The 13,379-nt window shown below is 42.7% G+C and overlaps 1 protein-coding gene across 1 annotated transcript in view; it reads right to left on the minus strand.

Moving 5' to 3' along the window:
• Nucleotides 1–9,013: 9,013 nt before the first annotated feature.
• PEX7 (peroxisomal biogenesis factor 7) overlaps nt 9,014–13,379 on the minus strand; it is a 152,569-nt gene continuing 148,203 nt past the window's right edge. The window contains exon 12 of the mRNA XM_007946313.2: nt 9,014–9,082. Coding sequence (XP_007944504.2) covers nt 9,014–9,082 — 69 coding nt within the window. The remainder of the gene's footprint in view (nt 9,083–13,379) is intronic.

Genomic DNA, 13,379 nt, shown 5'->3' on the forward strand with positions numbered 1-13,379 from the left:
GGTTCGAACAGTTTATTGACCGCAACAAGTGACCGCCCCTCAAGGTTCCCCTCCCGGGTGTGGCAGGGGTTTTTCCACCCACGGTGGCTCCCGGCGCAGCCGCGGGAACTTGTACAGTTGCCAGCCCGGGAAGCGAAGACCGTCGGGGCGGCGGCGCTCCCAGATGCTCCAGGTTCGGCCGCCGACGCCGAATCAACACGGAACCCGCTGCCCCGGTTTGAGGACCCAAGGCTGGCTGATGGGATTCCCGCCCCGGGCAATGAGCACCCCTGTCGGCGTGCCTTGCTGCTTGCTGGGGAGGTCCTGGGATCACGCGCGGCTCCCGGGAGCTTACTGGGGCCCTGGCGGGCGGCGGGGACCCGGGCAGGTGAAGATGCAGAAATTCGAGCAGGAACAGATCTCTGGCGCGAGCAGCGTCTACAGACGCCGAGAGGCGCAGGGGCACCGCGGGCCGAGGGGAGGGCCGAGAGGGGCAGACCGCGGCGTGGCGGGGCCAGGAGCCGAGGCCCCTCAGCCGCGGCCGGAGAGTCGTGCACCGTCCTCTGGGTCCCAGAGAGCCGACCAGAGCCTGTGGGGCCGGGGGCGACGTTCAGGGGCAGGACAACCAGAGAGACGGGCTGCCTATCCCTCCACCTTGTCTTCCCGGCCCGGGTACGCCTTTGCCCTACATTCTGATGAGTTGTTTGCTTGCCATCTACCTAAGAAAAAGAGAAATTGTTTCCTTCTGCAGGCGCGAGGTCTCCGTGGTCCTCTGATCTGAGTTCAGTTCCCTGGGAAGTATCGCCTGGACCGTCGTGAGCTCAGAAGCAGCCGAGTTCTCTCAGCGGAGGTCACAGCCAATTTCCAGTCTCCTTTCCTCTGTGCTTCAAAAATTAGGGCCGGGACCAGAGTTTGGGAGAGTTCGAGATGGCTGCGCTCCGCCTGGCCTTTCGTTCACTGTGCCTGCCTTCTCTGAGCTGCTCACCCCCACCGGGAGCCCAGCCTCCTAACCTTTCAACGCTGCATCCATCACCTTGTCTTACTAATAGGATCCATTTCTCCAGTCAGCCTTCTGTTGCCCCTTATCTCCACCTTTGTGCTGAAAGCCACATCCCCAGACCAGATGTTGACGCTGTGGTAGTCATTACCGGGACGGAAAAGCAGAAATGGACAGCAGGGGGACCTTCGGCAGCATCACCGCAGCGCTCTATCTGGGCCACTTTTACAGGTGCTGGCGCTCATGATGGTGGGAGAGAACCAGGCCTCAACCCGTCTACCAGCTGACGGGCAGAGCACCCAGTCACATCCCTGCCTCCCCTTCTCTCCCCCACAGGTGTTTCCAATTCCCCACTGTGCCAACTTTCCAGGAAAAACACTGGAAAGCACCACACTGAAAACGTGCTTCCTGTCCCCCTGGGAACTCTGGTTTCTGTTGCTGGAAGTTACAGTTTACACAGGATTGATAGGCCATTTCAGAGATCCTGTTAAAGCACTGGACTGCTAACCAAAAGGTGAGTGGTTAGAACCCACTAGCCAGTCTGCAGGAGAAAGATTAGGCAGTCTAACTTCTATAAGAAGATCTACAGCCTTGGAAATACTATGGGGCAGTTGTACGCTGTCCCAAAGACTCGCTGAGTCAGAATCGACTCTATGGCAGTGGGTTGTGGTTTTCAATTGTTGATCTTATTTCTTTAGGAAATAGTGAGGACTGAAGCAACAGTATAGATTATGTGTATGTGTGTGGTATAACTATATTCAAAGTACACTCAGGGAAAAAGTCTTTGAAAATTAAACAGACACCAGCAAATAACAGATTTCTGCTTCTGGGAACCATTTCAATTAAAGGTTGGTTGGTACCTTTAAGCCATCTTAAGTGAATATAATAAAGAATTGCTGCACAGACCTAGTTTTGGAATGATTCACTTCTGCCAGAAATTATAATTGCTTCCATTTGTGATACTAACATTATTAGGTAAAAGATTTGGGGCTGATTCAGCTCTTATCCTTCTCATTTAGGCAAGAAAATTTAGCTTGATGTTTGAAACCTACAGTGACATGAAACAATAAATTTTCTCCACTTTATTACAAACACTTCTTTCCCATTAGGACTTTCATTTTCTTTCTTCTTCTTCTTTTTTAAAATTTTAACCTCATCTCTCTTATACTTTCTAGACAAGCTCCTAAAGAAAAATGTGAAAAACAGGAGTAATATATTTAGCAAGGTTAATTAACAAGACTGCAGAGCTGAAGATCAGATAGCTATTTAACCTACTGTTATCAGGGTATCAAGGGTCAGACTCAAGAGCCCTATCTTTGAAGCTACTCAATAAGTAATAATAAACCAAAACCTAACCCACTGCCATCACAAGTGGATTCTGACTCACAGCAACCCCCACTGGGTTTCCAAGGCTATAAATCATTATGGAAGTAGATTGCCTCATCTTCCTCCCGTGGAGCAGGTTGTGGGTTTTAAACTGCCAGCCTTCTGGTTAGCAGCCAAGTGACTTACCCATTATGCCACCAGAGCCCCTTAATCAATATTACTAGCATTAAATAAATCCCTTTGCTCATTCATTCATTCAACAAACACATAGAGCAAGTATCTTGTCCTAAGCAGTCAGGAAACCACAGAGCATCCCAAGTGGGCACTAATCTCTGTCCTCAGGGATTCTCAGCTAGGGGTAAGGCAACACAAGGAAGGGGATCCAACAGTGGGGCAGAAAGGAGGAGAGTGCTGAGGACAGCAATTTAATCAGCTTTAGATGGGGTATCAGAGAAGACCTTCTGGAGAAGGAAACAGACTTTCTTGAATACTTTACTTTATTGTCTTAGTTTTCTAGTGCTGCTATAACAGAAATGCTGCACGTCGGTGATTTTAACAAAAAGAAATGTATTGTCTTACAGTTTAAGAGGCTACGAGCCAGAACTCAGGGTACCAGCTCCAGTCGAAGGCTTTCTCTGGCGGCTCTGGAGGAAGGGCCTTGTCTCTCCTCAGCTTCTGCTCCTGGGTGGTCTTCATGTGGCGTGGCCTCTCTCCCCCCCCCATCTCTTGCTTCTTTTCCCTAGCTTGTTTAATCTCATTTATATCTCAAACAAGATTAACTCAAAACACACCCTACACTAATCCTGCCTCATTAAAATAAACAACTCACTCCCTCATGGGATTATACCCACAGGCTAGGATTTACAACACAATTTTGGGGACACAGTTCAATCCATAACAACTGTAAAAGTAATACATGTCAATTGTAGTATATAAAAGAAAAACAAACTTCATAAATAAGTGAACATACTCTTTTCAATATCCCCCATGCCAAACCCCACACAACTCCACAGTGGTTACTGCAGTTAAGAGTTTAGTATGGAACCTTAAGGCACTTGACTTCTAACCAGAAGGCTGGCGGTTCAAACCCACCAACCACTCTTCAGAAGGAAGATGGGGCAATCTACTTTCGTAGTGATACTGCCTCAGAAACCCAAGGAGGGGTCGCTATGAGTCGGTCCGACTCCACCGCATATAACAACATCAGTTTTTTTGTATACATATTTATACACAAGCATACCTTCCCTTTGTTTAAACAAAATCAGGTTATCATATGCATTGGTCTGTTAATTTGCTATTTTCAAACAGCATATTGTGGTAGCCAGCCTCTAAAATAGCCCCCAATGACCTCCCATTTTCCCATATTCATACCCTTTGATAACCTCTCCCACATAAGATCAGATTTGGTCTGAGTGATGATCTGTCACTTTTCTGGGATTAGGTTATAAAGGACTGAGCTTTCCATCGTAGGTTGTCTCTCTCAGCTCGCTCAGTCTGGGGGAAGCCAGATGCCATACTGTGAGGACGACCAGCCAGTGGAGAGTTGTACATGGTCAGTGTTTTGAGGCCAACACCCCTATGAGTGACTGGAAGTGGATCTTTCAGCCCCAGTTGAGTTTGAGAAGATTGTGGCCCCAGTGACAGCTTAACTGCAAGCTTGTGAGAGGCCCTGAGCCAGAACCACCCAACTAAACTGCTCCCAGGTTCCCGACCCACAGAAACTGAGATAATAATGGTTTGTTGTTTTCACTGGCTAAGCTTCAGGGTGATCTATGAAGCAGCAGTAGGTAACTATACACATATCAGCAGCAATGAATCCTTCCAAGTCAAAACATACAGTTCTACCTCATTCTCTTACATGACTGTTCTGTAGTATAACCATTCTCCTGTTACCTTCCAAACAAGGACATCATGAATCCCCTTGGACATTTATTCTAACACACTTCTACATGTATGTGGGCATGGGAAGAGTGGGGAGAAATCCTAGAGTGGAACTGTTGAGTCAAAGGGTAATTTAAAATCAATTTATTGCCAAATTACTTTCCAAAAAGGTATATAACAGGGCTGTCACATTAACAGATATTGGATATTATCACTATTTAAGCTCTTTATACAGTCTGAATATTAATCATTTGTTACATATGTTGCAAATAGCCAACAGTGTGTTTTGCTATTTTTTGTATGCTAATAGTTGTTTTCTTTACTCATTTCATGCGACTTTTAAATGATGAGTAAGAATTTGCCAAGCAAGAGCAGGGACCCAGGCACATGGATTAGCCTGAGCAAAGACAGATGAAAACCTGCATTGTTTACACGGGAATCTGAGACCCACAAGTGTGGCCAGAATACAAAGAGCGTGGCAATGTGCAAAGATGCTATGCTGCAAAGAAAGGCAGGGATGAGACCCTAGAGGACCTTGGCTGCTGGTTAATGAGCTTGAACTTGTCTCTGTAGGCAATCCTATAAACAGAGAAAGGTTTTACATTGGAATTGATATAATCAGATTGCATTTTAGATCAGTCTCCAGAGCTGTGTTGGAGAGGCACAGAACTAGAAACAGACACACTATTTAGGAAGCTGCTGCAATCATCCAAAGAGAAGCTAATGATGGTTTGAACTGGGGCAGTGGTGGCTGGATTGGAGGAAGAGACAGAATGAAGTATTAAGGGGGTAAAAGGGACAAGACTGGGTGATCTATTCAATGTGTATAAAAGAGAGAGGTAGGAGGAAGGGAAGGAACAAGATGGCATTTAGGTCTCTAGCTTGAGCTCTCAGTGGACAGCTCTGGCAACAAATAAAAACACGTGCAGGAGGAGAAGCAGGTTTAGTGAGCAGATGAGTTTGGCTAGAATACAGTGAGTACAGAGGCAGGTGAGAGACTCAGGAAGAAGGCAGGGATACAGACTTATCACTTACAGTATTTAGTGTACGTGTGGAAGTAGAAACATTTAAGTAGATTAGTTCATCCAAGGAGAGGCCTGCTAAGTAAGAAATTAATGAAAGCTCATTTTCAGAAAAGCAAAATTACAGCTAGGATATATAGTTCAGAAGTGCCAAAGGCACAGGGACAGCTGGCTCTCAGCCTGGATCTCTCTGGAGGTGACGGACCCAGGTAGGGTCACTGAGACCAGGCCAGCTTCTCAGCTCTTTATACTTGTCAGTTCTCTCAGGAATGACCAGGCTCCACTCCCCAGAGAGTTCCAAACTGTGATTATTTCTCAGTGGGCCAATTTCTGTTATTCCCAGGAAAAGGAAGCCATGTGGCAGGGCCATGGATTTGGATTTAGTCATAACAGACTTCAAATTCCAGCTCCATTACTTCCCACCATTATTTCCTTTCTGGAAAACTGGAGGTCTGCCTTACAGGGAATTTTAAAGATTAAAAGGGATAACATACATGAAGCAGCTCATCCAGTGTCCAGATCACAGAAGATGCTCAGTGACTGAGTTTCCTTTTCCTTCACTCTTTGGTGCTGTTCTGCTACTGGGTGCCAGGAGACCTTGGTGAGGAAGACAGGAAGAAGGACAACAGCTCGATGGATAAGAAACAAAGGATGGTTCTCCCAGTCCAAAGAGAATGACTGATTCTCCTCTGAAATCCAAAAGCTGCCTAGCTTCCCAGCTCCAAGTATTCAAAACTCTTGTGAATTCTCTTCCAGGAGATTCCAGCTCCTTTCCATCCAGTTCCAATTCTAACTCCAGGGAACCAACTAGGTAAGTGTTCACCAACATACTTTCATATCGATAGACACCAAGAACCTGAATTAAGTACTATGAAGTCAATGTTCTGAACATCTCTAACATGCCTGAGAGAGGTAAAAAGTAAAACAAGGAAGTTACTAGTTTTTAAATCACAAGTGTTTGTTTCAAAGCTACATGTGAGATTATTTTGCTAATAAAATGTCTCTTGTATTCTAAAAGGAAAATATATTAATGTCGTGGATTGAATTGTTTTCCTGCAAATTGTGTGTCAACTTGGCTGGGCGATGACTCTCAGAGATTTGGCAGTTATGTAATGATGTAGTCATTCCTTCTGATGTGATCAGCTGATCAACTGTAAGAGAATTAGGGAAGGATGCAACACTCTTACTTGGGTCACAACCCTGACCTATGTGAGGGGAGTTTCCCTGGGATGTGGCCTGCATTACCTTCTAATCTTAGAAAAGATAAAAGCAGAGAGAAGCAAGCAGAGAAGGAGGGACCTACTGACATGAAGAAACAAGAGCCGGGAGTGGAGCACATCCTTTGGACCTGGGGTCCCTGTGCTGAGAACCTCCCAGACACTGTGGAAGACTGCTACCAAGTCACATGAAGATCACCCAGAAGCAGAAGCTAAAAGAGACAAGGACCTTTCTCCAGAGCTGACAGAGAAAGACAGCCTTACTCCAGAGCAGGCATCCTGGATTTGGACTTCTAACCTCCTAAACGTGAGAAAATACATTTGTTTGTTACAGCTATTTCTTTTATAGCAGCACTAGATAACTAACAGAATTAGGAAGGGTTACACTGTCCCTGTGATTTGGGTTGGGTATTTTAAAAGGTCCATTAGAAATTCTGCTGATACACAGAATACCCATTGTAGGCCCACTTTCCTTAAACTACACTTTGGTGTGAGCCATTAGTTCACATGGAGGAAAGTAACAAAATAAACCAGCTCCAAGAAACTCACCATTGTGACGACCCTAAAGATGTAGTTGGGCACCTTGTTCTCTACCACACACTTCTGTTAAACAGTGTCTTCTTTACCAGGCCTCTTAAAAACAATAAGTAATGATCATCAAAGGACCAAGAAGAGTTTTACTTTCCTGAGGTCATTCATTCATTCAAAAAATACCTAGTATGGACTAGAACCAAGTCTGCCCTCCAACTAACCAGGACTGCCATTTATGCTGCTAAAAACGTTGGAAGGAAATCTTTGGCCCAGCCAGTAGCAAGTTCATTGCTCTTTGTGGCATGCATTTTCAAGCCCCACTCTAGTCACCTTTTTATGTCTCCTTTTGTTCCACCTTTCACTTATCCTGTCTTGTTTTGGTATTTTGTAAGCCATCTTGATTTTTTGCTGGACTAAGGAAATGAATCAAGGGAGGTGAGGTGTTTTTTTTTTTAAGGAAATGAAGAAATACGTAAGATAAGACAATATGCATGTATTTAAATTTATTTTTGTTCTGATTGCTACAAGTTTATTTTGTTCTTTAAATTCTCAAAAACTTGTTAAAATTATCACTTAATAACATTTTATTTTGACATTATATTAAAGTATTATACATGTTAATGCAAAATTGCTTTTTTTTTACGCTTTTTTTTCCTTTTAACCTACTTTTTTTACAGTTCACAATCACCTAGAGATTTTTTAAGGAGACTTAGGGAAATAGCAAGGAGGGCTTAGAGCACTACTTAGGGCTAGTTTTAAGAGCAATTGTTGGAAACATTATTAGTAGGACCTAAGCCTTTTGCTCAGAGAACTGTTTTTTTTTTTTTTTTTTAACATTTGCTAATAGAGAAGTGGGAGCTCTGGAGCGTAGTGCCTAAGTCATTTGACTGCTAACCAGAAGTCTGGCAGTTCAAACCCACCAGCCACTCCTCGGAAGGAAGATGGGGCAATCTACTTCCGTAGTGATACTGCCTCAGAAACCCAAGCAGGGGTCGCTATGAGTTGGGTCCGACTCGAAGGCATGTAACAACAACAACAATAGAGAAGTAGGAATAGGGAAATAAAAGGTCATGGGTCCAATATCTAACAACAATGGGTCCAATGCTTACAACATTCCATGTTCTTAAAGCAGGCACCAGTCTTTCAGAGAATCTCATTTGTTCTATGTCAACTATGTGAAACACAAAAAATAGTAGATGCTCAATAAATAAGTGCTGAAGAAATGAATACGTTGAACTTACATTAGAGACTTGCTACCAAATGACTGCTGTCGAGTGGATGCAGACCCATAGAGACCCCTCCTTGGGTTTCCAAGGCAGTATCTCTATGGAAGTAGATTGCCTAATCTTCCTTCCAAGGTGTGTGGCTGGGAGCTCTGCTGGCATAGTGCCAAAGGCATTTGACTGCTAACCAGAAAGCTGGTGGTTCAAACCCACCAGCCACTCCTAGGAAGGAAAATTGGGCAATCTACATCTGTAAAGATATCACCTCAGAAACTCAAAGAGGGGTCACTACAAGTCGGGATCAACTCCATGGCAGTTTTTTTTTTTTTTTTTTAACCAAGCCACAGATATATCTACACTATATACAGTACTGTATTCATAAATGCAATATACTGGGAAAAAAAAATTTGTTGGGAATATAATAAAATGACAAATGCTCAAGAAATACAGCTTGTTTTTATTTTTAGCAAAAGTGGTAATTATATTTTACAAAAAAAAATGACAAATTAAAAATGTAATAATCTATTATCTTTCATATTTTAATCTACCCTACAATACAGAGGTTACATTTTAATAGATACTACAAGATCTATCATAACATCAATTATTCCTTAGGATTTTAAGAAATATGGCTTAAATGTACTATTACGTATTAGGCTTAAGTAGTGAACCAAAGTCTCTATCAGCTGCCTCAAAACTGATTCCAGGATAAATTTTCAAAAATCAAAAGCTGAATGATATATAAAAGTACAGTGTCTATGCTATCAACAGTTGATTTATTTCCTGCTAAGTAGTTCTTCAGTTCTGGTCCTTTGTTTCTGACCAGAGCAGTGCATCTCAAGGAGGGCTCACTAGACAAGCAGGATCGTATACTTTTATCGTTTCATCCCAGGCGCAGTCAGCCACCTACAAAACACATATGATGTGAGAAGAAGCATATTTAGATGTACAAACATTCAAAACTGGCAGCAAAGCCAAGTCATTTAGAGGGTAGTAGATCACCCACTAGTCAACATACTTTTACATAGGAAGAACACAGGGAGAAGTTGTTGATACAAGGTCCACCTTCCCTTGTTAAAATACACTTCAGGAATTGTTTCCAATTGAAGATGTGTACAAAGGTTTTCCCCTACTCCCACTTGACCCTACCCCAACAAAACCAAACCCATTGCCATTGAGTAGATTCTGACTCAGGGACCCTATAGGACAGAGTAGAATTGCCCCATAGGGTTTCCAAGCCTGTAATCTTTATGGAAGCAGACTGTTACATCTTTATCCCACAAAGCAGCTGGTTAGTTCGAACCACGTACTTTTTGGTTACAGCCTAGCACTTAACTACTGTGCCACTAGGGCTCCTTCTACCCCATCCCAGAGTGGTTCTTGGGACGAATTATTTCTGGAAGGAGGGAATCATCCCTCCTTCCAGAAATAATTGTTGTAAAGATGTATTTGCAGATTGAATGAAGACACCATGCTGGATACTGTGGGGACACAGGAAGATACGATGTAGCTCCTGCCATCAGAGAATGCTCATACAACAACACTGAGGGTGGGAAGTTCTGTAATAGAGACACTCAGAAGAGTTATTCCATCTGAAGCACAGCGTCAGAAGACTTCACAAATGGCATCTGCACTGGCCCTCTTGAGGAGGAAGACATGGGGAACCAGACTCAAAAACCATATAAATATATGAAGAGGAGAAAGGCCACAATGTTCAGGAACTGCAGGTTAAAGTAAAACTTAGTGGGTGTACCAGTGTCTCAGGGACAAGGATTAATATATAAAAATCTATTGTATTTCTATACACTAGTAGCAAATAGGAGCCCTTGTGTAATCACAGTTAATTTCCTGACTACTAGCTGGAAGGTTGGTGGTTCAAACCCAGCTGGGGGTTTAGAAGACAGGCCTGGCAGGAGCAGTTCTACTGGGCACACACAGAGTTGCCATGAGCTGGAACAGACTTGACAGCAACTAACAACAACAGTGTTGTTGTTGTTGTTGTTGTTGTTGTTATGTGCCATTGAGTCAGACCCAACTCATAGTGACCCCTCCTTGGGTTTTTGAGGTGGTATCACTAGGGAAGTAGATTGCCCAACCTTCCTTCCAAGGAGTGGCTGGTGGGTTTGTAGCGCCAGCCTTCTGGTTAGCAGTCAGGTGCTTTCGGCACTACACTACCAGAGCTCCCAACAGCAATAGTAGTGCAAACAATTAAAAACAAATGTTAAAATCTCACTTATAACAGCATCAAATTCATGTGATAAATTTACAAAAAGACATATAAAACTTCTACATTGAAAACAAACAACATTGCTGAGAGATATTTAAGAAGTCCTGAAAAAAAATATGAGCTATACCATGTTCACAGATTAGAAGAATAAACATTATTAAGATGTTAATTATTCCCCAAATAATTTATAAATAATTCACAGCTCTAGCAAGTTTCTTTATAGAGATGAAGAAAGTGATTTTAAAATACAGAGGACCTAGAATAGCCAAATGAATTTAGAAAAAGAACATTCCCTAACTTCAAGACTTGCAACATTACAGTAATCAAGATAGTGCAGTATTGGGATAAGGATGTACAAGTAGATCAAAGGAATTTCATCACTTGGAAAACTATCTTTCAATATGGCCACACACAGGGATGTATGTAGCTTTGCTTGTCTTAACAGAGTAATCGTCATTTCTATGGAATATAACAACCCTTGCTTTCTTTTAGGAGATAACAGTGAGTAAGAGAAGAGCCATTTCATTAGAAGCATAGACATATAAAATGGAGAGAAGAGGTAGATAATTATACTAGAAAAAGAGGCTAAGAAAAATCTAAAAAAAAAAATGGGCATGAAATAAGCCTATGGTTCCAGTCAGCAAAGGTAAAAAGGGCAAATAATAACATAAGATACACAGAGCTCATGATCAATTTGCTAGTCCCTCAGGGAAGATAAAAGTTCTTCCTAGCTTTGACTATAGAAGGAATCTACAATATGTCTCCATTACAAAAATCATCCAATGCTCTTAAGAGTGGCTTTACAGAAGATATCAGGAGGCTCCAAGATGGCAGACCAGGCAGTTACACTATTCAGAGCCTCCACAACAAAGATTCAAGAAACCAAGTGAAATGGACACAGACGACAATCCTAGAACCCAGAGCTTCAAGGATAAAGAAGTAGATCAAATATCAATGACATGAAAAGACTGAACAAATACAGTGAACAAGAAGCAGGAAACTGCCAACAGGCATAGCACAGCCATTTTGAATTATTACAAACAGTGCTCCAGTTGGAGGAGGAACCTGATAACTGGTGCTCCACTTGCCTGGGGCTGCACCAGCACCCACATCAGTGATTGGCAAGCAGAAAGGTATGGCCTCCCCCCTTACTTTGTACAACTTTCTGGATAGAGACATGGCCTCCCACATCCCCATCCACACAGCAGCCAGTCAAACCCATCTCCACTGCCAGTGGTGTTCTTTTTTTTATCTGTCTTCTTAATTCTTCCTTCTCACCCCCCCCCCTTTTTCTTTTCTTTTTTTCCTTCTGCCTTTTCCATCTTCTTCTCTTGCCCATTTTCTTCTTTTGGATCCAGGACAGCAGGCGCCCCTCCCTGACCCTCTTTAGTTGGAAGTGTGTGCGCCCACAAAGTAAGTGCTGGCTTCCTGCACAACCATGTTTGAGGGTTAGTATTTTCAGCAATACGGTGCTCCTTCCTTACTCCTTCCTACTTCCCTTCCTTCATCCTTCCCTTCCTCTCTTTCTCTTAATTTTTTTTCTTTTCTTGTTTACTTCTTTTTCTTCCCTCTTCCTGCCTTGTTTTCTTCTTGCTTCATTTCATTTTCCTTACTCTTCTCTCCCTTCATTCTTGATCCTGCAGAGTGGGTGCCCACCACACCGTGACCAGGAGCATTTTCCCTTGCACTTCCACTGATGGTGCTGCATACTCCCACAGAGTGAATCCTGTGTTTCTGCTGCAGTTGTGCTTGGGGGCTAAGCTTGCACTAGTTTCTTTCTTTTTCCCCTTCTTCTCAGTTCTTCCTGCTCAACTCCTTTGTTCTTTTTCCTTTATTTTTTTTCCTTCTCCTTCCCCCTTTTATCTTTTTTCTTCTTCTTCTTCTATTTTTTTTTTTTTTTTTTTAACCCAGCTGAGCAGATGCTCCACTATCTCTGTATTCAGTAGCACCTGCCCCTGTCTCTCTGTATTCAGTCATGTGCACTCTGGCGGAACAAGCACCACAGTTCTACTGCAGCCATGTTTGTTGACTAGTGTTTGCACCAGTACTGTGCTGCAGTTGTTTTTTGTTTGTTTTCTTTCATCTTTTTTCCTTTTTCTTTCTTCTTAGGTCTCAACTCTACTTCCACCCCTTGTATTTTTCTTTTTTCAGTTTTCCTCTTCCTTTCCTTCCCCCCTCCCACCAGCTTTCCCCACCAGTAAGGAATCAGCAATCCTACCCAGCCTGACACCCCACTCACTGGTGAATGCCACCAACCATTCCGGTGCTACTGAATCAATGACAGACAGCAGGCAACACCCACCCAGACTGCCCTCTGCTGCTCTGCACAATCAGTAATCAGACACTTGTACCCACACTCCCATCTGGTGGTGAGCATCCCAGTGCTGCCAGACTAGTGACTGGAGTAACACACCCATCCTGTCATCTAGAGATATTAAAACAAAACAAAAAATCAAGGTGAAGCAAACCAACAAATTAACAAATTAATACAGTAACAGTACAATGTCTAAGACAACAGACAACTTTAAATCACACACACACACAATCAGGACAAGATGGCTCAAACAAATGACCAAAATACAGGGCCAGAAAATCTTCTGAAGGAAGAAATACTATTGGAACTAAGTGATATGGAATTCAAAAAAATCATATGTAGGTACCTTCAAGGCACTGAGCAAAAGTTTGAGGAACCAAAGACAAAATCAAGGAATATACAAACAAAACTCTAGAAGAATTGAAAAGAAAGAAAGAAAGAAAGAAAGAATTGAAAAAAATAAATGGAAAATTAGAAACCACACAAAAACAGCTAATAGAAATCCAGAAGATTAACACTAAAATTTCCAAAATAGGAAACAAATTGGAAGGACAAAGAAGTAGAATCAAATCAATGGAAGACAGAATTAGCAAAACTGAAGACAAATTTAATACTAAACTGTTAGAGGAAGAATAATCAGAAACAAGAACAGAAAAAAAAAA

The sequence above is a fragment of the Orycteropus afer genome, unplaced genomic scaffold (genome assembly GCF_000298275.1).
Source record: "Orycteropus afer afer isolate SDZICR_OR568_19922 unplaced genomic scaffold, OryAfe1.0 scaffold00155, whole genome shotgun sequence".
NCBI classification, from domain to species: Eukaryota; Metazoa; Chordata; class Mammalia; order Tubulidentata; family Orycteropodidae; genus Orycteropus; species Orycteropus afer.